Here is a 24,473-nt window from a genome sequence, read left to right on the forward strand (position 1 = left end):
CCTCTGCATATCTGAATAGGTCTCAATAGCTGAGCATTGGTGAGTCCGTATAAAAGACGAATCTCATGGAAAAATCAGGTTTAGAGCCCCGTACTACCTCGCTGGTGTGAGTTACGACTTCGTTGCACTGGGCACTTTTGTAGAGTGAACAATTCTGAAAAATATGCGTCTAAAGTCAAAGCGTTGTCATATAATACCTCTGATCTGTAGGAATTTAAAGACAAAAAATCACGATTGTAGAGTAATTTCTATGGAAAAGTTTTACATGCCTTGGTCCAGTTCTTAATGTTAATATTAAGGGCTAAAATTTTCAGGGAATTTTTTTAGGGTATTTCCAAGGAAATTTCATGACTGAATTTTTTTAAAATATTTCCAGGTATTTCCAAGTAATATCTCTTTAGCATTCCAACCTCAAATTTCATGTTGGACTGACTCATAAAGAGATATTCTGGACTTTTAAGGTATCAAAAAAATTAATAGTTCAAAAAAAAAAAAAATACCCTAAAAGTTGTCTGGTAAGGCATCGGACCGGCGGTGAAAGTTCTTTAGTGTGTTATAAAAGTTCCGTCTACATTTCGGAAAAAATAATAAATGATGAAGAAGTGAAATTTTTAATCTATCAAAAATCTGATCGCAACTCAACAAAACAGTTGCTTTACGAGCTCCATATCTATGGCGTTATTTACAAGTTTTCGCCGCATCAAAATGAACCAGAAACTAGGTTTGCCACGCATCACAGCTAAGTAAAGCTTTGTTTTTGGATATATTCGTCAACATAGGGAAATAATTCTTGGGTCATGAACTTTCAGTTTGCACTTCAATCGAATAAGAAGATGTAAACTTTTATGTGATAAGAGAGATCTAATACTTAAATAAGAAAATTCCAATTTACTTCAGGTCTGGTTTAAGATATTACTCCAAAACTTTAAAATGTTGCCAAAATCCTGCTTCTTTCTTTGTATTTACGAGTTTCTTATGTGGACCTAGAGCCAGCCTAGGTTATGAAATACAATACCACAAATGTTAAAAAAATGAATAATAAGTCAGCATATCATAATCTTACAAATGGATCAGTTCCAATATTTAGCCAAGGGCATGCCACAGCTCACTGTAGGATGGACTTTCGTATTTCACAGACCTCTTGAGAAATTTTAAATAAAATTCTCCTCTAATATTTTCACGATAAAGCCTTAGTGCTTCATACCTTAGGCGTTATTATGAACTCTACCAGCTTTCTAAGCTAACATTAGATAACACAAACATTAGTAGGGACACACAAATTTAGCACAATATTATAGTAAACCGGTACTACGAAAAATGCTGGAAGCAGTTGAAAGGAATATATCTAGTCGTACCTCAGTTGGATTATGAAAATAATAATGTGGAAAATGTCACACTTTATTGAATTACTATTTCTACTTCCGGCTGTTCAACTCATCACTTTACTCATTACCGCTCAAACTGAAACTTTAACTCAGAAAGAGTTCACTGCACTCAACAAATAGTTGTCAGCGGCGCAGAAAATATTTTCTCGCTCGCTGACAATGCAATTCACACCACGAGTATATGCGAGCGCATAACGAAGCATAAGCGATGTGTCTATTGTAATGAGGCGACGCGTTCTATGACCCTACCGCAATAGGTCGACAACGGGGCGTGGCAGCGCACTCGACTTTTAATTCAATTCCTTTTTTGTTTGCATAATTTCTTTATGTTTCCGCTACCACTAATACTACAACAACAACAACGTAAAGTCGCACAATTCAAATGAAGAATTGTCGTTGCCGACACTTAGCACCACAAAGTATTCGTCACTTAGGGTGGGGAGCGGTACGGGTACTCACCTGATGGCGATGCTCTTCGACTTCAGATTATTCCAACGCTGATTCATTTCATCCAGCCGACGCTGCAGCATAACGGCATCTTCTTGCGAGGTGAGTGAACCCAGCAGTTTGCGGCCGGTGCCATCGAGACGATCATAAACGACACGATGAGTTTCAATTTCCGATTGTAAATCCTGGCAGAGGCGAGGCGAGTGTGTGTATGGCAAGCGCAAAGGAAGAAAAGAGAAAAACATTTGCAAAGTTAGTAAAGTGTGGCATAAAAAGCGTGGGATGTAAAAATACAACAACTACAATACAATAAAATGGTATACAAATACAGAAAATATTGCATAAATTTAGGCGCAACAGCGCGCAGCCACAATGCTATTGTTGTTATTCATATTTGCGGCGCTGGCGGTTGATGGAAGGGTGTTCTTTGTAGAACGGCAGCGTTGCGCAACAACAACTGCAACAAATTGTGACAACAAATTCCATAACATTTTTTATTCCTATTTTGTTGGATTTGTTGTTGCGTTTCAATGGCGTTGTATTGTGTTGCGCGCGTCGGGTTGAGTTGCTTACCTTGCAACGGCGTGTTGAGGAATTGGAAAACTAAAAATATGGAAATGTTGCAAGAAATTCAATTCATATGCTTAACGGTGCACGGTTGAAAGGTCGCAAGGCGCAGAGGTGATGGAGCATGCTGCAAGCTTAAGTGCGGCAAAGAGCACAACACGACACAGTGAACCGAATGGCAGGCGGTGTTGGCTCAACTACACAAACTTCGCATGAATTGATTGAAGTGTGGCAAAATATGCAAATTGTGGCAATCTGCTTGTATTACATAAAAATAAAAGCTGCTCGAACACAAGACAAATCAGTAACATATGTTTGCTTTAAGTGTCTTCTTTACTAATATTTGCATATTGAGCTTAAAGGCAAGTTTGTGTGGTTAATGATATGAAATTTAGGCTAAATTTATGCAACAAAATGTAATAATGAATTTAGTAAACATTTTAACAAGTTTGCCTTGTACTGACAGTTTTAAAAAAAAATTTAAAGACACCTTTCTTTTAAGGAGTCTCATGAGGTCCCCGAACTGTATAACGCATTACATTACATTACACAGATTTTCACATCCCCAAACATATAAGAATAATATGTCAAAAACCAGGAATTGATAACTCTAGAATTACAGTTATTTTTATCAACATAGTTTTTTGCGTATGTTTTGACATTTTCGTCCTTAAATGCCTATTTAAAACGTTCACTGATTATATTTTTCTCGATGACACTCGTAAGCTATGTGAAACCGAACAATTGCTTCGCTTGATGTAGAACCAGGATAATACACGTTGACGATGATCCATTGTTAACTGCAAGTATTTTGATAAGACTTGTAACGGGTGTTTGTTTAGACATATGGTTTTCAAAGGGGAAATACTTTCTTCGGAGTTGGTCTGTTTGAAAGCTGTCACTTGCTTTATACACAAGATAATGGTTCGGTCCGTGCGGACTACGTCCAAAATGCGATTGCCATAATGGTTCAGCAGAGTAGGTAACTCAAGCAACCAAGGATCGGTTTCACATCACGTTTACCTTATGGCATAATGCACATACTCAGAGGCACCTTGTAGTGCACACCGAACACAATATTGCTATTGTGGGGCAGAGTAATGAAGAAGACCCGATTGAGTCCCTTCGCAACAATTGGAGCAGTGTTCATTCACTTTATGCGGGCTTCCAACTCGTAAATAATTTAAATGAACCCAAAACCAGATAGCCACCGATCCAGATTTTCACAAGGAAATTTTGTTTAGCGATGTACCACACTTTTGGCTGAATGAGTAAGTTAATGAACAAAATTGTTGTATTTGGAGTGATAATAATCCCCAAGCCATTGTTGAGACGCCGTAACATCGTCAAAATGTTTGTTATGTTCGATATGATCTGTGGGTAGTGGGAATCATTGGTCCATATTTATTCAAAAATGAAGCCTGTCATTATGTTACAGTCATTGGGGAATGCCATAGAGTCACGATTAATGACTTCATTGTGCTTGAATTGGAGGATGATGATGTGGACTTTGGTTGCAGCTAATCAAACAATAAATCTATTGAAGGAAATTTTTGGTGAGCGCATTACTTTGCTTCGTTGACTGCTGGCATAGCTTCCAAGATCGTATGATTTAACAACGCTGGACTATCTGTTGTGGGGTTATGTGATCTCGTTTGTCTACGCAGATAAGTCTGAGACGCCTTGGAAGAGAATATTCGGCTCGTTATTGTTGTCAAATGGCCCCAATTGCAGCAAATAGAGAACGAAAATAGGGCTTCTAGGCTGAAATTTTTTCGAGCCAGCCGCTGCGGTCGATTATTTTAGATGAATTTTGAAACATAATGGCAAACCCTTATATTATGATAGAGCTAAACTCCTCGCAATAACATTAAGTTATTTGCATTTTATTTCTTCTTGTATAAAACAAAAACACCCTTTAGACCTGTGAAAGAAAAATTACACATGTATTTTCGATCCTACTGTAAATCCACAAAAAATTATATAAAAAAAGAAAAATTTAGACATTCTGCTTAAGTGGTTCACTTAAATGTCTTTTTGGAATCTGTTGACCGATTCTTCTAAACTAATGAACTATAAATATTATTAGTTAAATGGCATAAAAAGCCAGTATAGTGCTTGAAATCATTTCGAAATAAAAAGGAGTTTAGTGCCTTGAATGCGATATTAACTTCTGAAGATAACCAATACTTTTTGGTTATCGAATGTTTCAAGAATTTTCCAGGAATAGTTGGCAATATAGTCAACTTGAAAGTGTCTCCGCGAAGGAGATTTGACGCAGTGATTAAAAGTTGCTTATGAAAATGCAACAACTGATTGATCAAGCACCTCCTTAGCTCTTCTTTGTGCAATTGATTCAGTTTGAAAGTTGTACCTCCCCAATAAAGTAATGCTTCGCGAAAATATTCACGATATTGCGCAACAATGCAGACCTGCTAGGAGATAAATCTCAAACCATGTATTGTCTTAAAATCAAGAGCAGTTCTTTTCATCATCGTATAAATTAAGCGAAAAAAGGGTTGCGGTCTTGCATCGAATTGAAATTTCAGTATTTCACACTGAGGCACACATATACAAATATACACATAGTGACCACCAGGCTATAATCTTTGATATAAATATACAAAATACGCAAAATTCTGGTATTTTCGCACCTAAAAGCGTAATAAGACGCTGGAAAACAAAAGTCTGTGACACAGAAATGCTCGAATACGCTATTAGCCAAGTAAAAGAGGATCCACAAGGGAACACGCGGTACCAGATAACACACATCACAAAATCGCTAGTAACGGTAGCCGATGCCACGATGCCACGAAGAAAAGACGGAGGAAGCAAGGCCCCACTATACTGGTGGTTTGAAGACATCGCTCAACTAAGAGCTGAATGTCTCAAGTTTCGACGCAGACAACAACGGGCTAGAGGAAGAGGGGATTTCGCGGAACTCCTTATAAACTTCCGGGAAAAAAGGGAAAGAACTACATAAAGCCATAGCCAACAGCAAAAGAAATGCCTTTAATCAACTTATCTCAGAGGTAGATAACGACCCTTGGGGAAAAGCCCTCCGAATCGTAATGCAGTGAGTAGGTAGATCAAGAACCCCAACTATATCTCCCGAAATCTTACGTAAAATATTCCATAGTTTATTTCCAAGATGCGAACCTATGCAAGTGCCAATTCTTCACATTAACCCAGACGAAATCGCTGAAGTGTCCCACGAAGAAATACAACATGCTGTGAAAAGAATCAAGATGGGCAAACCACCCGGCCTAGACGGAATACCCAATTTCGTAACTAAGCGTATCATCCAAAGAAAGCCAACGTTGTTCTAAAATGCATACACAAGCAACTTGAAGGAAGCGATCATTTCCAAATGTTGGAAGCGTCAACGCCTCGTTCTTCTCCCGAAAGGTGATAAACCTCCAGAAGAACCCTCGTCATATCGGCCCTTATGTATGCTTGATACGGTTGGAAAAGTTTTCGAAACAATTATTTGTAAGCGGCTCGAGAAATATACAGAAGAAGATTGTGGGTTGAATCCAATGCAATTCGGTTTCCGGAAAGAACGAAGCACAGTGGATGCAATAAATGCGGTCACAAAAAGGGCGGTAAAAGCACTGGAAGGGAGTAGATGGCGTTGGGGTGACAAACAATACTGTGTTGTCATTACCCTGGATATTAAAAACGCCTTCAGCTTAGCGAACTGGACTCTTATCATTGCAGCTCTGGCAGAGTTAAAGGTCCCGGACTATCTTATCCGAATTGTGGCAAGTTACTTTAAAAACAGAGTATTACTATAAGAGAAAGAATGTGGGCCTGAAACTTATAAAGTAACAGGCGGTGTTCCGCAAGGGTCAGTTCTCGGCCCTGTACTCTGGAACGCCAAGGGCGGTAAAAATAGTAGGATATGCGGACGACATTGCGGTCGTATTAGTAGTGAAAACCCTAGACGAGGCGACGAACAAGTGTACTGAAAGCGTTAAAAAATGGCTCGAGACAGCTGGCTTATAGCTAGATGCACACAGAACTGAGGTGATTTTAATGAGCTGTCGAAAAATAGTGGAATCAATTGAGATATGTATTGTTGGGCATACCATAAAGTCAAGCCCACATCTCAAATATCTTGGAGTGATCTTAGATCATAGACTTTCGTTTAGGCAGTACTTAATTGCCACACACATCAAAGCGGCGAGATCTGTGTCGGCAATAGCAAGAATAATGCCCAATATGCGAGTCCCCAGACAACTACTCAGAAAGCTGCTGACAAGTGTCAGTAGCTCCATCTTTCTGTGCGCGGCGCCAATTTGGATATCTGCTATCAGACATAATTCGGATATGAGAGGAGTTGCTTCGGTACACAGACTGGCGTCATTGAGAACTTGCTGTGCATTCAGAACAGTATCGGATGATGCAGCCCATGTTATATCGGGAAGACTCCCCATAGACATAGCAGCAGAGCGTTGCCCATCAGTCCGAGTCATGAGGGCTAACATGTCACCTAACCAATATAGACAAGAACTGGCAAAAATCGACGAGAAATGCCTCCGGAAATTGCAGGAGAGATGGAATACCTCAACGAAGGGAAGGTGGACCCACTTTCTGATACCCAATATTAGAGAATGGGTTACGCGGGATCATGGGAGGTGAACTACTACCTTACGCAGTTTCTGTCTGGCCACGGCTGCTTCAGAAGCTGTTTGCATAAATTCAAGCAAGTGGAATCTCCTCTCTGCATGTACTCCGAAAATTATATTGAAACAGCAGATCTCGTACTGGTGGAATGTATCCGCTTCCAAAAGGGAAGGCAAATACTTTCCGATAAACTAGGAAAGCCCCTACTCATACGTTCAAGGGACGTAGTAAATTTTGTGCTAACTTCCCATCAAGCATGGGATATTGTATATGGAATAATAGCGTATATTATGCAAGGGCTGCGAGAAGATGAAATGGCTGTAAGATCGAGAGTGCAGTCCCGAGAAGCTGCCAACTTATGACACCATAAGAACTTACATGTAAAAGAGCTGTTATATACTTAAACAATACCTGGCCTGCGAAGGAAAGCCTTCAGGTAGTTCCGCAGGGAAACACAGGTCTGTGGGCAAGGCGGTGCTTTAGCACGTATGCGCTTTATGCGAATCGGGCATAATTGTTGGTACGGGCCAACAATATCTTTTGAAGATTTACACCCAACTTTGGCGTATCTATAAAAAAATAAAAAACATATACAAATATATGGTGACGTGATCAAATTGCTGCGCGTTTGCATTGAAATTGACAAGCGTGTGCCATGTCCTGCAACGCATGCTCTTATAAGTGCACGTTAAAATATTAACGGCAAAAATCAATAAATGTCCCGCAATTTTAACGGTGACAACCAGAAAAGGGGACAGATAACTCAATGATTCCAATTTCAGGCACTCAGTGTAATCGACGGCAACTCACTGACACACGCACACACATATATGAGTTTGCTTTCTCCAGCGCAAACTGTCCGCCTGTGAGCTGACACCGAAAACTCTGACAACGTCAAGCCAACTAAAGCTGAAAGCCACCTGTACATGTGTGCCCATCTGTGTGTGTGTGAGACCGAAATGAGCGCATAAAAAAGGGTATAAAAAGTGGAAAAGTGTCATGACACGCGGGCAATGAAGCAGCTGAACACTCGAAATACGAAAACTGTCCAAAATAGCTTCTTCCACACGCTGGCTGCCGCGCGCTTGTAGTGTTGTTGTCGCTTACCTGTGCGCCGCAGCGCCTGCTGGCGTTCGACCTACTTAGCATTGCATTGAGGCTGCCCCCTCCCACCCTCGCGCAGTCATTTTGCGTTGCTTAAAATATTAACCGCAGTCGAAATTCGGTTGCGCGTAAAAGTATGCTTTGAAATACCGCACATTTCTTGCCTCCGCTCCGCAGTCGTCGCGCGTTTTTATTTCCACTCATATTCGAGGGGAAATTCCATTCGAATTGGCATTAAAATTGCAAACTTTGTCCTCAATTTGGCGCAAAGCAGCTGCACCGGCACTTTCATCAAGCAACAACAGGCAACAGCAAATAACGGCAGCGCTGTGGCACACCATCAATAATGCTTAGGAGCACATGTCGCTGTGTCGCAACGCAGGTGTGCACACTTCAAACGGGGGATTTTTGTGGATTTTCCCATTTAACATTTTCGGTCGCTTCTTTAAGTTGAGTCGCTTTTGCTCGCCGCCTGACAGCAGCTTGTTGTTGTTGCTGAATTTATGCCCTTTGAAAATCGAAATGGGAATAGAAACAGAAACAGAAACAAGCGACGAAAATGCAACGACATTGTAAGCACGCGACATAAATTTGAAAAATCAAAGCAGGATTTTTGTAGAACTTATTGGGAGGAGCCGAGCTTTGACGAGTAATTTTCCATAGAATATGGTTAATGTATGAGAGTTTTTTTTTAAATATATTTAAGTCAAAACAAAGCGAATTTAATTTTATACTGTGGTGGAAGGTCCTCTATTGGTTCTCAAATCATTCATCAAAGATACAGATTTTGTCGAAATGATGACTCTTTAGTGTTGACAATCGAAATTTTTCTAGACAATCATAAAGCACCAACTAAGGAAAAAATTGCTCAAATGCACACAAGTTTTAAGATTTTTAGCGCAAATATGGATACATTTGCGGATAATTTAGATAATTAGAGTGAAACAGAGAGAGCTGTTCCACTAGGGCCTCAAAGTGAGGAAATAAGTGTGTCAAGCTTATTTGGATCGTCAAATGATAGCGGTTTCCTGCTAATTCTTAAAATGATTCTGTTGACTAGAAAATTATAAAATGAGAGCTCATAAAAGGTGTTTAAAAAATATATAGCATATAACATTTGTCTCTCAGTTTACTTCGATTCAAGCTAAATTTTCGAAACTAAAATGATATTGTAAATATTTATATGCAAATAATAGGTACGTAGGTAGGTAAGAGTGCAGCCCTTCTCAGCTAAAACCTCCTCCTCCTCCTGTATCGGCTATTACGTTTCATCATCTCTCTCAAACCATTTTGAGGTTTCGATGAAACTACTTATGTCTAATATGCTTTTAGTGGAAATCTATTCAAGGTTTGGTGCTTGCTGGATTCCAAATGTTTTGTGTCGGATCTGTGCTAGAGCTGGGCATTCGCAGAGAAAGTGGAAAATTGTTTCCTTGTTTCCTGTTATTCCGCAGACTCGGCAGATGTCGTTGTAGGGCATACCCATTTTGGACGCATGTTCCCCAAATGGCCAGTGCCCTGTTGTGGTAGCTGTTACTTTGTAGATACTTTTTCTAGGTTTTTTTTGGTTCTTTTCCTGTCATATGTTAGCCATAATTGTTTAGTTATGACGCATTTTGTAATGTTTTTCCACCTGTTATTTGCAACTTGTTGAAATTGTCTATTGATCTCTCTTTTGATCGATCCTAGCGGGCTTGGTATTAGCTCCGCCTCGGATTCGTTGAGGAGAGCTCCTGCCTTTGCCAACTCGTCTGCTTTTTCGTTACCGAAAATGTTCCTGTGGCCGGGAACCCAGATCAAGTCTAGTTGGAGCTTGTCTTTAATTGAGCTTAGTGCTCTCTTGCAGTTGTGAACTATGCGGGAATTTGTCATGGGTGAAGACAAGGCCAGGAGCGCTGCCTGGCTATCCGTAAATATAGTTGCCTTATGCAAATAATATTTTGTTTAATAATTTCTGATATTTGTGATGAGAAATGAAATCGAAAATCTAAAAATAAACGAGAGCGAATCTTCCAAAACATTTATAGTGTGCTGTATTCTGAGGAATTTTCACAAATGTATCCAAAATTGATTTCATATCTAAGGCAATAAAACCACTGTAGACCTGTGCATTCATGACTTTGAAGTTGGAGGCAATTTCGTTTTCCTTAGAACTCGACCTTGAAATACTAGTTTTAAATGGCTCTCAAAAGCAGAAGAGAAGAAGTTGGTGCTTTGAAAAGTAAAGTTATCTCGCGGCGATCGGAATTGGTGTTCTATAAGTTTCACAAGGTTTCGCCCAATTTTATCTTCTTCGTGCACAAAGAAACACTGTTATGAGTTAAACACGTTATCTCAATTTCATTATGATCGCTAACATATTGGCCGATATATGCGATACAAAGTCACCCGGAAGTTCGAAACTCTTTATATTAGGTAAATAAGGGTTAAAAAAAGTATTGATCCGATTCTACCAATTTCTGGCACAGTCATACTATTATCAGAAAAGAATTTTCTTTGAATTTCAATTATATATATCACACACTGAACGATATTTGCTGACAAAAGTCAACCTTAGGTACTGGCTTCCGCATATTTGGTACCTTGGAGATTTAACAGGTTTGCTTCGATTTGAAGAAGTTTGGCCAAAAAATGGCATATTTCCAAGGAATTGTACGTGTGAAGTTTTATCTCGTTATAATAACACAGTACAACAGCTAATCTGGGAGTGAGAAATTCCAAGTCAGGGTGATGGTACTAGGTCAGTATAGTAAAACACTCAAAGGGTTTGGCGTTCGCATGTGTCAGTTTTTTTATGACCTTTTAAATTTTTTCCTTTTGTTATAGTGAACGAAAACTGGGTACCAAATATAGTGTGTAAAAGCTGCTACAACGGTCTAATGGATTGGAAAAATAGATAATATTGGTTCGCGAGTTATGTTAAACTACGTTTTTGCCAAAATGTTACAACTAAGCGAAAAAACATCAAGATAAGGGAAAAATGTAAAAGGTCATAAAAAACTGACACATACGAACGCCAAAGTCTTTGAGGGTTTTACTATACTGACCTAGTACCATCACCCTGACTTGGAACTTTTCACCCCCCAGACAATAATCCCAAAAATGTTCCACAGTGTAATTGCTTTTTGATTTGTATACCGGAAGGGGAAAGAATTAAAAGAATTTAAAATTATGTTATATAATTTCATTTTCATACTGTAACATACAAATGTTAAAATAATGTCATACACTGAATTTGGTTGAAATTGGTCAAGCAGGATATGTGATTTAATAGAAAGGAGGGCGGAACTTATGAAGCTGTCTAATACCATCTCGGTGGTAAAACTTAATATTTTTGGAAGTTTTAGTTTTCGATTTGTCCCGCTTTTACTAGATTTTAACAACACTGTTAAATGGGGAGTGAGCGGTGTTACGATCCAATTTCATTGATTTTCACACTGTCGGTAGGGTTTCTTATGGGATTTAGCTTGAGCGAATTTGATTATTTTCGCTTGAACGGTTTGAGAGATATGTACAGTAAACCTATTAGAGGGCGGGACCACGCCCATATTTTCAAAAGGAAGACGGAAAGTCACTCGTCTCAGTATCCTGATTATTTATATATACATAAGCCGATTGGCCTAAGGTAATACATACAACCGTTAAGTGAACAAAACTATTCTAAGAGTATAAAAATGGAATAAGGTGGCAATATTGAACATTTTTATTTTAGTTAATTGGATTAATTTTATTTATTTAGCAAAACTTCGATTCTTAGCCATATTTTACTTTATTTATTTTATAAAAACTTTGTTAAGATGGCAACTCTATTTCAAGTTACACTGTAAATCAATAATAAAGTGATTTAGTAACAATGTGTGTTTGTATTAATAGCTTAGTATTTATTTTTAAAATTTAAAAAAAAAAATTTTATATGGCGACTCTATAAAATGCAACTTTCTAAACTATGTTTTTTTAAATTATTTTAATTAATGCTCCATAAACGAGCATTTCTTTACAATATTAACTTTTTATTTCATTCAATGGTTTAGTTCTTAAAAGTGGCAACATTTCCAGGATTATACCTACATTGTTCGCATCTTATCGACTAAACTGATCCTTTTTCATAATTTCCTAATTATATTATTTAACTTTTAAGTAATTCAATAGGTGATAAACGTCAGTAATGCACACGCGGCAAACAAATCTTAAAACTACTTTCAAAACGCGCAGAAAAGACAGAAGAAATGAGCAAAACAAAAATGCTTGATGAGTCAACAGCTTTCCAAAATGCATTGAACTATCGGTCAAGTGTGGCACTTTATCAAAAACAGAGACAACGGCAATGGGGACAGCAAAATGGAGAATGAGAGGAAAAAAATGAAAATTGTTGAAAGGTGCTAAAATGGCTAAATGCACATATACAACTATCGTGGCGATTGCGGGGCCTGCATGGCGTATGAGTAACAATTATGGCTTTTAATGGCGAGCGAAGGAGACAAGCAGAAAGGAGTCGGAGGAAAAAGTAAAAGTCACAGAGCTGTAAAAGACAGCACACATACCTAACAACAAGCCGGCGAAAAGGCGATGCACAACAACAATATAATACATATACTAAGTTGGATGCAGCTCACAAAGTGAAGTGCCACATGGCGCACGAAAACAAAACATTTGAGTAGCAAGATGGCGATAACCTTTGCTTTTGCTAGTGACAGAGCTAAGGAGATGCTTGGCACAATAAAATAGCGAGCAAATATGGTTTAAAGTAAGAGCGAACCGACACTCGTAAAGATGTTGCGCTGAAAGAGTGACAAAAGTTAAGGAATTACCAGCAAAAATGGAGAAAAATTGCACCTTTCGGACCTATTTTGATATCATTTAATACTTTGAGAACTCTGATTTTACCAAAAAGTTTTAAATAGTTAGTTTTTTCTACGACAAATGACCACTGGAAGTTGACCATCGTGACAGAAAGAAGCAGCACCAGCCAATTCTAATCAACATTATACTTTCAGGTTTTTACATTATACTACTTTAGAGGCTACTAAATTTGACAAATATCAACTGCCTTGAGGAACTTGCATCATCTTCTAGGAATTTTTCCATTATTAGACGAACAACTATTGAAGAAAAACACAAATTAAGAGGATCAAACGATCGTCAAAATAGCTTTTTCTTAAAACGAAAAGTTATCAGGTTAGTTTTTGTTAAATAACTCGATCTGCCAGGCGACTTATAAATGAACGTGCTTCAGTTTAAATTATGGCAGCTCAAGCTAAAACCGCATTAAAGCTCATCATAATAGGACAGGAGAGGGGAGCGAAGGCATAATGGCTTGTGCACCGCTGAGCAAACAAAACACTTTATAACAATCAAAGGTGGGCTGGCAAAAGCTGGCGCAAGCAACATGTACGCAACCATAAGTGTGTGTGGGTGTGAGGGTGCACATGTGCATGTGTGCTAAGGTGTGTTTACTTATGCATGCGCGCTCAGCAGGTGTTGAGTGGCAAAATCAGCACAAAAAGCAGGCACACACTGGCACAGTTATGCTCGTATGCTACGACAAATCTAAATACATGTGTGTGTGTGTGTGTGTGGAAGTGGTTGGCTGAAATCTATGCGAGCAAGTGAAAAAGGAAATGGCAAACAAAGCAAAGCACGAAGGAGCGTTGGACATTGTCGACGACAGCAAAAAAAAAAAAAAGTTGGCACGGCCTTAGCAGCTGGGATTTGGAGAAAAGGGACAACGGTGTCCTGAAGCGACAGCGCTGGGCGGCAGTGCTGTAAGCAACTAAAGCTTTGGTGTAAAGAGAAAGTGTGAGTTGAGATGGCTAAGTGGATATGTGTAAATATGTGAATACATATTCGCTCATGAGCGACATATTTACTCAGATATGTTCAGGCCGCAGTTCACTATGAATATTAGTCTCGTTGAATTCAGAGAGAGAGAAACCCGATGTCATTTAACTTAGCAGAGTTTGTCCATTAAAATACCAAATGGAATTTTCTTACTGAGAAGGCTACATTTCATTAGGCTTAAAAGGAAAAACGATATAGTAGAAACCACTCATATTGAAAGAAAGTTTGAGTTTTGGTTATAAAATTGTTATTTATTGGTTATATATTGGTTACATAGTGGTTATATCTGATAAAGGAAGCTGAAAATTGTATGCTACATATATATATGTAATATGATATAGTGAAACCTAGAGATATAAGAAAACTCAAGGATTTTTCAAACAAAAGTGTATCTTATACACTCTGGCTCATGCTCTGGCTAAAGCGCGACCCACGCTAATGCTTTGCAACATTTTCGTGCCCAAATGAAAAACTGTCATCTTGCTACAATGTAGCCTATGTCAGCACTTTGTCCACACTTCCTTTAAACAGTTTGTGCCACCGTGTTGCACGCCGAACGAACGAAAAAACGTCAAAGAGCGGCGCAAAGGAAAAAATTCAAAGTGTGAATGCGCAAAAATGGGCAACAAATGTGGCGTAGCGCATAAAAGGGTAACACGAAGAGTTGCAACAGCTGCAACAAGCTGACAGTGCAGCGAAGTGGCAAGCACACACGCTTTGAAAATGCGAAAAAGAAAGTTTGAAAATTTCAAGTGAAGCTGGAAAAAGTGTAAAACTTTTGAAACAGCAACGCACAGCGAAAGCAGCCTGGTGGAAGCAATGATAAGCGCTTTGGGCAACTCGGCACGTGTGGCGCCACGCTTGTTATCGCTGTCGCTGCTCACTGCTTTGCGAATCCAAAGCGACGCATTTGTTTTTGATTTTCTTGCTATTGTTGGCTAGTTCATAGTTTGGTTCTTTGCCTAGTTTTGGTCACTTACCGCAGTGGTTCTATGCCATTTTGCTTTTATTCCATTTTTATTTGGCAGTCCATTTGTATGTTGCATGTGCCAGAGACATTTTTTAGATCTTTTGGTTAAGAAGTGTCAACAATTTTACAGACAGTGACAGATATTTCCATTAATATTGTAAGAATTAATATGCTTTTAGAGAAAGGTTCACGGATATTAGAAGTTTTTAGATTCTTCCAGATTATCGGAAAATTATGATTGGTTAAGACCAGATAGGCCATAAGTCTCTTATTCTAAAAGTACGAAACTGAGAACTACTAGAATTCAGAAATACCTTACTATCCAACTCAGCAATTGCCTAAAGTCTACAGACTACAGTCTACAGTCCAGAATATCAGACATAACGCTCCAAAAAGAGGAGATGCGATGAACGGAGAGAGTGGAAGTATAAGTGCAGCTGTCTATATCTTTTATACCGATTATGGAACTCTGTATAAATTTGAAGTAGAATTTTTGACGAAGGCCAGACAAGAAAGGGGTTGAGAGACTATTGAGTTATCTTCTTACCAAAACTATTTGTAACTTTGAAACATTTTGAATAATCCCTGAATGGTTATGAAATTGTGAAAAGTCTCTTTAATTATTTAGCATAGGTGCAGACTATTTTGATGGTGAGACTATTTTGGATGGCAGTTTCTGCTGGGGTGCTGTCGCAGAAATCATCTCTGCAGTCACCTGCTTGGAGCGGGACCTCCTAGGAGCATCAAGAGGTCCTTCTTAAGCCACAACGACATAAAACAATACGTCGACCAGACTTTGGACGCAAGAAACTTCAGACATGCACTGACCGCCATTCAAAGTGGAGCCAATAACACCTGAATCCGACACCCTCTCAGTGAAAGGCGTACTTGGAGTCAAACCACCACCCAATGCAGGCGAAGATCTCAGGTTGCCGCAAGAAATGAAAGTGACCCTTGCGCAGCTTCGTTTACTTCTACTTATCCAGAATAGACTCTAACATATCAAACAAGTATTCAGCGTGCAACGAGTCCTCGTATGACACTAGACACCTCTTTGCATGCCCTGTTAACCCTACACATCTGACAGCCTTCTCACTTTGATCCAACCCCGTCGAAATTGTACATTTCCTGGGCCTACCGTTGGATGACATCGATGACAACTCATCTAATCTTTACTATCCTTAAAACAACAACAACAGTTAAAACAACAGCAATAGTTAGGAAATCATTTCTGTCGCTACAAATCTGGGCAAAATGAACAAGTCTATTTTATACAAAAGATTTGCATTGGTCATCATCTCTAATAAATATATTATACAGTTTTCTTAAAATTATTACGACCTTTGTTTCTGCAGTACAACTATTCCGAACTTTTGACGTCTTTCCAAATCTTGATCAGCGTTGGAGTTACTGCAAAATGAAGCATATCTAGTGGTAGCTGTAGTGGTAGTTCCTTGACGAATACTCATTTCTTGCTTACTTCAAGCTTCTTTAAAAAAAGTTTTCTTATGTTGTTTGCTGTATTTAAACTGAACTCTACATAAATGTCGAATACAAAATGGAAAGTTAATCGGAAAAAGTCATAAAATTGTTTAAGCTAATGAAAAGCAAGTACAGGAGCGCGCATTGATTGAGTAGGAAGGGCTACAGGAAAAAGGTGGCGAACGGGAAAGAAAACAACACCGTCAATTAGGTGGGATAAATGCCAACAAAGCAGATAAAATATGCAAGGTATTATAAACTTTATGGAAAACATGATAAAAACCAAAAGTGAAAGAATAAAAAAGGCAAAAACCACGAAGGATACAGGGAAGCATGCACCTGCGGCACGGTTGTTGAGCGTGTGGTTGTGGTATTTAGTTGGGAAGCATATGCCAACATATGTACATCAGTAACGGTACAAGCAACTCGGGAGCAGCAAAATCAAAGCTGGTAGCAATTGCAACAACACGGGCAGCAAGCGAAAAGTTTTTAATTAAAAAATGCTTCAGCTGAGCTTAAGCGAAATAAAAGACAATAACGCAGAACGAAAGCGAATGGCGGCAGGGCAGAGGAGTTGAAGAATTTGTTGTAAACGGTATTTTAACGAATCGAAAGCTTGAACAAATAAATGAATATGGAACAATATAAATAAAGACTTGCACAAAATGTAGAATAAAAATTTTAATTCGAGAAAACTGGTTATTTTTCGAAGCCAGCACAAAAAAATCAGCAAAATTTCACAAAATTGATTGAAAGGAAATTATAGCGATAAGAATTATGGACCTCTTGGACCTTGCTTTATTAGTATTTAATTGTAATGGTGTTTAATATATACTTTACAGAAGTTTTGAATTACTTCGAGAATTTATTTAAGCGAAATTGGTTTCCTTCTTAGGAAGAGTGTTAGAATATTTTTCGTTCATACCAAAAAGCTCTGCAAGCAAATATCTACATGAATCAGATAATTTACCCAATACTTCGTAAGTACTTTGGTTAAACACATCCACACGACAACCGAGTAATAATTATACACTCAGAGGGTAGCAAGTAATAAGACTGTCCTTATTCTACTTCTCAAAAGCTACTTATGTAACAAGCAGTTTTTGATAACCTGGCCTCTTTCAAAAAGTTGGTTTCTTTGGGGCTACTGTTACTCAATGTATAAATTTCTTTTGTGGTGTGTTATCGTGTTTGCTCGTAAGAGATTTCAATGAGCCCATATTAGTCTCAAAAACTAAATGAATGCCGAAGTAACATGACATTGGTTTGATATGTTGAGGTCAATTCTGCATAAGTAGGATCTTGACTTGTAAGATCCAGAAATAAAGCCTTAAGGTTTCCGTATTACTACCTCAAAGTGTCTACCTCAGCAAAAACGGAAAAAATTAAATTATAAATTTGTTTTGTGAGAAAAAATATCTTCGCTTGTTTAACGTACTTATTTAACAAATGTCGACTACTCGAAATCAGGAGCTTTAACAAAAATCCGTTTACACTTAAATTTAAAATAATGCAAGAAATGCTGGTTACTCTTGCCAACTGACTGACTCCGAGGACAGCATTTTGACTCAATTAAGGATATAAAAGCTGAATCGAAGAAGGCTCTGATGGCCATCAGGACGGAGGATTTTTCCAAGTGCTGTGATGGCTGGAAAATTCGTTGGCTACACTTACGCCAGCGGGAGAGGATACTTTGAAGGAAATGAAATGGTCATGCTTGTAATTCACCTTTCAATTTGATCACGGTAGTACATTTCAGAGAGAAAATCGTAAAGTTGGGTTCTAAGTAGGGAACTGGATAGAGGATATTGTTTAAATTTGTTAGACAAGTACTCAGTGTTATTAAGAAAAAAAAGCAAACAAAGTTTTATAAAATTTGCAAAACCAAGTTTGACCAAACTCCAAAAGGAATGTGTGGAAAACTATCAAACTGACAGAAGTCTCAAAATTCAGTTTTACTTGAGCTTGAAATACGTACGATTGGCCAATGAGTTCTGCTTCATGACGGAGAAGTGGAAGGTAACTATTAAAGAAGGATAATGCTGCGATTGATGGAGAAGGAGTATTAGATTAGAAATTCCTTAAAATTTGGCATAATCTATACCAAATTTCGTGAATATATATTGTAAAATGTGGAAGTTTTCCATACAAGTACTTGATTCCGATCGTTCAATTTGTATGGCAGCTATATGTTATAGTAGTCCGATATCGGCCGTTCCTACAAATGAGCAGCTTCTTGGAGAGAAAATGACGTTTGCAAAATTTCAAAACGATATCTTAAAAACTGAAGGGCTAGTTCATATATATACAGACAGACGGACGGACTGACGGACAGACAGACAGACGGACATGGCTAAATCGACTCAGCTCAACATACTGATCATTTAAATATATACTTTATAGGGTCTCTGACGATTCCTTTTGGGTGTTACAAACTTCGTGACAAACTTAATATACCCTGTTTAGGGTATAAAAATCGAAGGGAAAAAGGTAGTCCTGAAGAAGATTTAGGGTCAAATCCACATTCAAATGGAGAACATTTTTCACGATCTGTTAGTGCTTTTTTGATAAAATAGAGGCTAGTGTTATTACTACAATAAAAATATTTTGATAATTCTACGAGAAGAAGAAGAAGCATAAATAAATGAGCTACAATAAATGAAGAAGACAAACCGAATGTATTCGTAAAATGTGCCGTAAGTCAATAACCTTCAAAAGCTCAAAATCTTATGCAACTCCAATGCTTAGCTTTTCGTTTTTTAAAGAAACAGGTTCGCTTTAGGTAACGAAAGCAGTTTCGTCTACTAAAAGCAAAAGTCTGAGAATTACAGGGTAATCATTGAGTCTAAAACTGGACATGAAGTCTGCATGCGGGGTTGGAAAGAGTTACAGGATTATACTATTTGTGTAGTAATATAACGTGTGCTCTACTGTTAGACTTTTCCCTGTGAGGATATCTAAAGCCTAAAGTCTATGCGGACAATCCCGCCTCGATTCAGGCCTTGAACGAGTCATCGAAAATTGAACTCTACGGATGGACCATCTGAGACGTAGCCGCGGCCAACATTTTAAAAGGATAGCCCTCAAAAAATAAATACCAAAGAATGTTCCTTCCAATGATAATAAGCATTCCCTTTTAAAATTGAAGTTTCTGTGTTTTTTCTTTAAAAAAGTAAGGAACCTCGAGATGTATCACTCTTTACTATTTCTAAAAGTTCTACTGTTCATGAGTTGGAACTCAAAAAGTTTGAGCAATACTAGCGAAAATCGCTTTTGCTGAAAAAGGAGCTACGAAATTTCATTAGCTTATCAAATTATTTCTTTGTTACACAGATAGTTAATAATGGTTTAAAAAAAGTTGTTATGCAATAAATTAAATTTACTCGCTATTCTGCAAATAAATCACTTAAATATTTATGAGCTTATAAATTACTTTGCAATTGATAATAAATTTGCTTTTCACATATTGACCTAATTTAAAAAAAAGATGGTTATGTATGAAGGTTAGTTTGTTAGTAATAATTGTATAAAATACTCGAAATGAACACACATGTATTGATGCGCATTTTATATGAAATACAATATTACACACATACACAGTTATATGATTGTGTTCGTGCTAACATTCGTAAATCTGTATTGTTTAGCACACCACAACTTTTTGCTGAAGGGAACTTGGTGCGTTTGCATATTTTCCCTGCCACCTGCCTTCGTGCTCTCCTCTCTTTCTCTTCCTTATTTTGCGAGAGTGTTCTTTTTCCATATATTTTTTCAGTGATTTTGGAATATCAATTAAGCGCAGTGCAAAAAGTGGTTAGAAAAAATATATTTCTGTTTGCACCAGAGCAAATAAGCGGCGGTGTGGATGCTGGCAATGATTTCACATGAATATAAATTGCGCCTGAGGGAATTCACAGCGTTGGGTTTCTGGTGCGTATTTTCAGAAAAAAATTAAATAAAAAGTGGAATGACGTGGGTATAGAGAATTATATGAGTACAGGTGGGAATAAACTAAAAAGTAGACTAAGTAGTGAGGGAGCTTCATATAAATTTTAAAAGTGAAGCAAATGTGAATATGGATTTTAAATATTTTTTTTTTGAGCATTGAGTCAAAATATTTTCGTATACAGATTTTAATTGAGTCAATTAAGTGCTGAGTTAAAAAAGCTTCATTATATTGGCAATTTATATTTCATTGACTTTATATTCGATCATCCTTACACACTCTCTAAAAAATTAGCTTGAAATAAAAAAATCGACTGCTTTTTGTTAAATAAATATGGTCGAAAGTTTGAATAAAGTTTCCCGGGGAAATATGACTAAATAAACAGGAGTCATTTGTAAATTATGCAATTTTTTTCTAAATTAAATTTCTGGTAGCCGAATTTCATATTTTGTCAAGAGATATCGTGGCAGTCGTATATGTATCTCCAGTCTTGCCAATCACATTGTGTCATACCATATAGTGTTGGAAAGGTAAGATTTTAAGCTTCATATCAAAAAATTAAATTCAGAGAAGTTGAAAAAAAGTTGCAGCTGTGCAAAAATTAGCGAAAATAATGAAGAAATTCGCGTTATTTTTAAATTTTTGTATAAAAAAAGCAAGAATGCCATGCAAGCCACCAATAAAACTTGTGAAGCTTACAGAGACGGTGGGGGGTTCGTGTAGTACAACAATGGTTCGCCCGCTTCAGTTCTGGAAATTTCAATGTGAAAGTTGTATCTCGCTCAGGTCGACCTATCGTTGAAAAAGGCGATGAAATTATGGAAAAGATTGATCAAGACCATCACACAAGCAGCCATGATATCGCTAAGGAACTTAACATTCATCATCAAATGGTTTTGGACCATTTAAAAAGGTTGGCTACTAAAAGAAGCGCAATGTTTGGGTATCACATGAATTGTCTGTGAAAAATTTAATGGACTGAATTAACATCTGCGATTCTTTGCTGAAATGAAATGAAATCGAACCATTTCTGAAGCGAATGGTGACAGGAGACGAAAAATTGATTAAATACGACAATAATGTGCGAAAGAGATCAAGGTCCAAGCGTGGTGAAGCTCAACAAATGGTCGCAAAGCCTGGATTATCGCCTCGAAAGGTTATGCTCAGTGTTTGGTGGGATTGGAAAGGAATCATCCACTATGAGCTGCTGCAGTTTGGCCGTACGTTTGATTCTAGATTTTACTGTCAACAACTGATGAGATTGAAGCAATCAATCGAAAAAAAATGGCCAGAACTGATCAGCAGAAAGGGCTTCGTCTTCCATGAGGACAATGCTTGACAATACACATCTTTGATGACTCGGCAAAAACTGGGAGAGCTTGGCTGGGAAGTTTTGATATATCCCCCATATAGCCCTGAACTTGCACCATCGGATTACCATTTGTTTGGGTCAATGCAGAACTCCTATAATGGAGTAAAGTTGGCTTCAAGAGAAGCCTGTGAAGTTTTTTTTCGCAGAAACCAGAAAAGTTTTACACTGATGGAATAATGTCTCTAGTGGAAAAATGGCAACTAATGGTCGACCAAAATGGTATATATTTGGTTCATTAAAGTTGTTTATAAATTAAAAAAAATAAGTTGAAGTTTGATTAGAAATACGAAAATACTTTTTCAACTACTCAATATATACTTTACTCGGAGATCGTTAATAACAATAAACATTAGGTCGTTCTATGGAGAGAGAGTGTTTTAAAAAGAAGTCCAATTGTTTTTCTAATATGTACTGAAGGATGATTGGAAATTCAGTAAAAATATGGGAGCGTTTTTAGCAGTGAATGCGTTAGACGATAGCCTGTGGAGCTATCAGGCAGCAAATGTGCCATTTAGTACATGAAAGAAGTATACAACCGATTGCTGATATATATTAATCTTCTAAATACTGAAAAAAACCGAGACACTCAGTCGTTGGTTGATTGCTTTATTGGCACCGTTTTGTAATTTTAATTTTAAGCTTGTTTGTAGTCTATAACAATTAAATTGCTAATGACACAGCGACAGTATTTTAGAGGCTGTGAGCGTGATGGGACAACACTTCAGAACAGATTGCGGTATTTAACTTTTAAGCCTGCTGGATTTGAATTCTCCTTGCCATACTATTGTGTTATTCTTCGTTGTTACGTAAAATTTCATACAAAATTTGCTGAGTTCGTCAGATCTTTTTTTTTTCAAATAATATGCATCGCATAATACGCTTACTAAATAGAAAAAAAAAATAGTTTCATTATTACTATATTTCGAACCTTTTCATCTTCCTTCTAATAGCTCAAGCCCATGCATGCCGCTTCTTCCGACTCTTCGCTGCATGAATTTTTATTATTACTTTTTAAAGTGAATATTTGCCACTTAAAGCAGTTATGTCAAATCATGCCCGAAATTTGACTTCACCAAAGCCTGTTTATGTAAATGTTTCACCTCTAAAAGAAACAGCTTACAAATGCCACAATTAATATGAAACAATTTACACGAACCCCAGCCAAAGCACACACACACGCTCACATACCCACATATATTTAGAAAAGAAGCAAAAAATCATGCAAAAAAAATAAATCAAACAAATATTATGTGAAATAAAATGCTTATGAATTCAACTACACGCTGCAAGAATAAAAAACTGACAGCTATAAAAATCGTAGCATAGCCAGAGGCGCAAACACAAGCAAAATATGTATGAGGGAGTCAAAGGCTTTACAATTTCAAATATTTGTGCGTTGTATGTAAATATTTACGCGCTCTTAAGTAGATTTATGTGTGTGTTTACATATGTTAGGCGTTAGCACTCACGCGTCTGGAGGAGTGTGTGTGTGTGAATGTATGCTGTACTGCCCAGGGTATTTGAGCGTGCACGTTTAATAATGTGTGATTGCTTATTCATAATGTTGGTTTTATGGCGTGCAATAAAATGGCGGAGTATCTTTATGTGTGTGTGTTTACATTATACACACACACACACACACACACAAAATGAAATAAATATAGCACACTTATAGGCGGATATTTACACTTCCTCTACGCCAGCACTGACACTGCAGAAAATATCTTGCAGCCGCCATTTAAGCGAGTCGCTGCCGGCTTCTCGCAAATAAATAGCAAAAAGCGAATAACTGTAAAAAATGCGAATCATATGGTAAACGAAATAATCATAAATTCATTAGAGGCGAATAATAAACACATCAAACGATTGTCGGAACAAGCGAAGAGGCAGCAAAAAATATTTAAGCACACATTTTTACACGAAAATGTGCCAGCGACTGCCAACGCTGAGCTGCCGTTACTTTAGAGCGTGCACTGGCACGAAGCCATCAGCCATCAAGCATCATCATCCACCAAAGCTGTGCAAATAATCTGTCAAGCCCACACCACACACACACACACAGACGTTAGAGTGCGCCGCCTAGAACGGCAATGTGCATTTAGTTGCCACCATATCAAATTTGTACAAGCGGAAATTCCCAAATGACAAGCGGAAGTGTAGGCATTTGCCGAAGCGCTTTATTTGATTGAGTGACTGCCACACTCACGCCATCATGTTCTTGGCTATCTACGACGCTGTCGGCGGCCTATCTGATGCGAGTGCATTGTGTGGCAAGCGAAGCGCAAGTCTGTCATGTTGCAATATGTGCTGATTTCATGCACTAGGATAATACAAGGAGTACATGTAGGCTTCAGTATATTGTAGAAAGCTGCACGTGACTCAACTGACTTCATTTGGGCATGATTTAAGACGGCGTTTTAAGCTTTGTGTTTGCATTAATATTTGAAGGGAATACTAGAATTAATTAAAGATTATCTTGTATTATGAGAGCCTTAGTTAAGTAACATAGCTGCCATACATATTTTGTATAAAATAGTTGAAGAGCTAAATTCAGTATTTAAAGGGACTGCCTAGAGAGCTCGACTTTCTGGAAAAAGTGTTACACCTCTTTATCATGTACACAGTTCCTTCTTCTGTAACTTTTAACCTGTTCCGTAAAATCGAATCCATTGACTCATCGCATATACCTGAATTTTCTCAATTAAGCGCTATCCGTGCAGATACCCATACGAG

At 37.8% G+C, this 24,473-nt stretch overlaps 1 protein-coding gene across 9 annotated transcripts in view; it reads right to left on the minus strand.

Annotated features, from left to right (window-relative positions):
- Positions 1–24,473, minus strand: part of LOC126759481 (dystrophin, isoforms A/C/F/G/H) — a 558,659-nt gene that overhangs the window by 207,517 nt on the left and 326,669 nt on the right. For all 9 annotated transcript variants that reach the window (XM_050474347.1, XM_050474333.1, XM_050474325.1 and 6 more), the window contains one exon: positions 1,845–2,017. In XM_050474347.1, coding sequence (XP_050330304.1) covers positions 1,845–2,017 — 173 coding nt within the window. The remainder of the gene's footprint in view (positions 1–1,844; positions 2,018–24,473) is intronic.

Source organism: Bactrocera neohumeralis, chromosome 2 (genome assembly GCF_024586455.1).
Source record: "Bactrocera neohumeralis isolate Rockhampton chromosome 2, APGP_CSIRO_Bneo_wtdbg2-racon-allhic-juicebox.fasta_v2, whole genome shotgun sequence".
NCBI lineage: Eukaryota > Metazoa > Arthropoda > Insecta > Diptera > Tephritidae > Bactrocera > Bactrocera neohumeralis.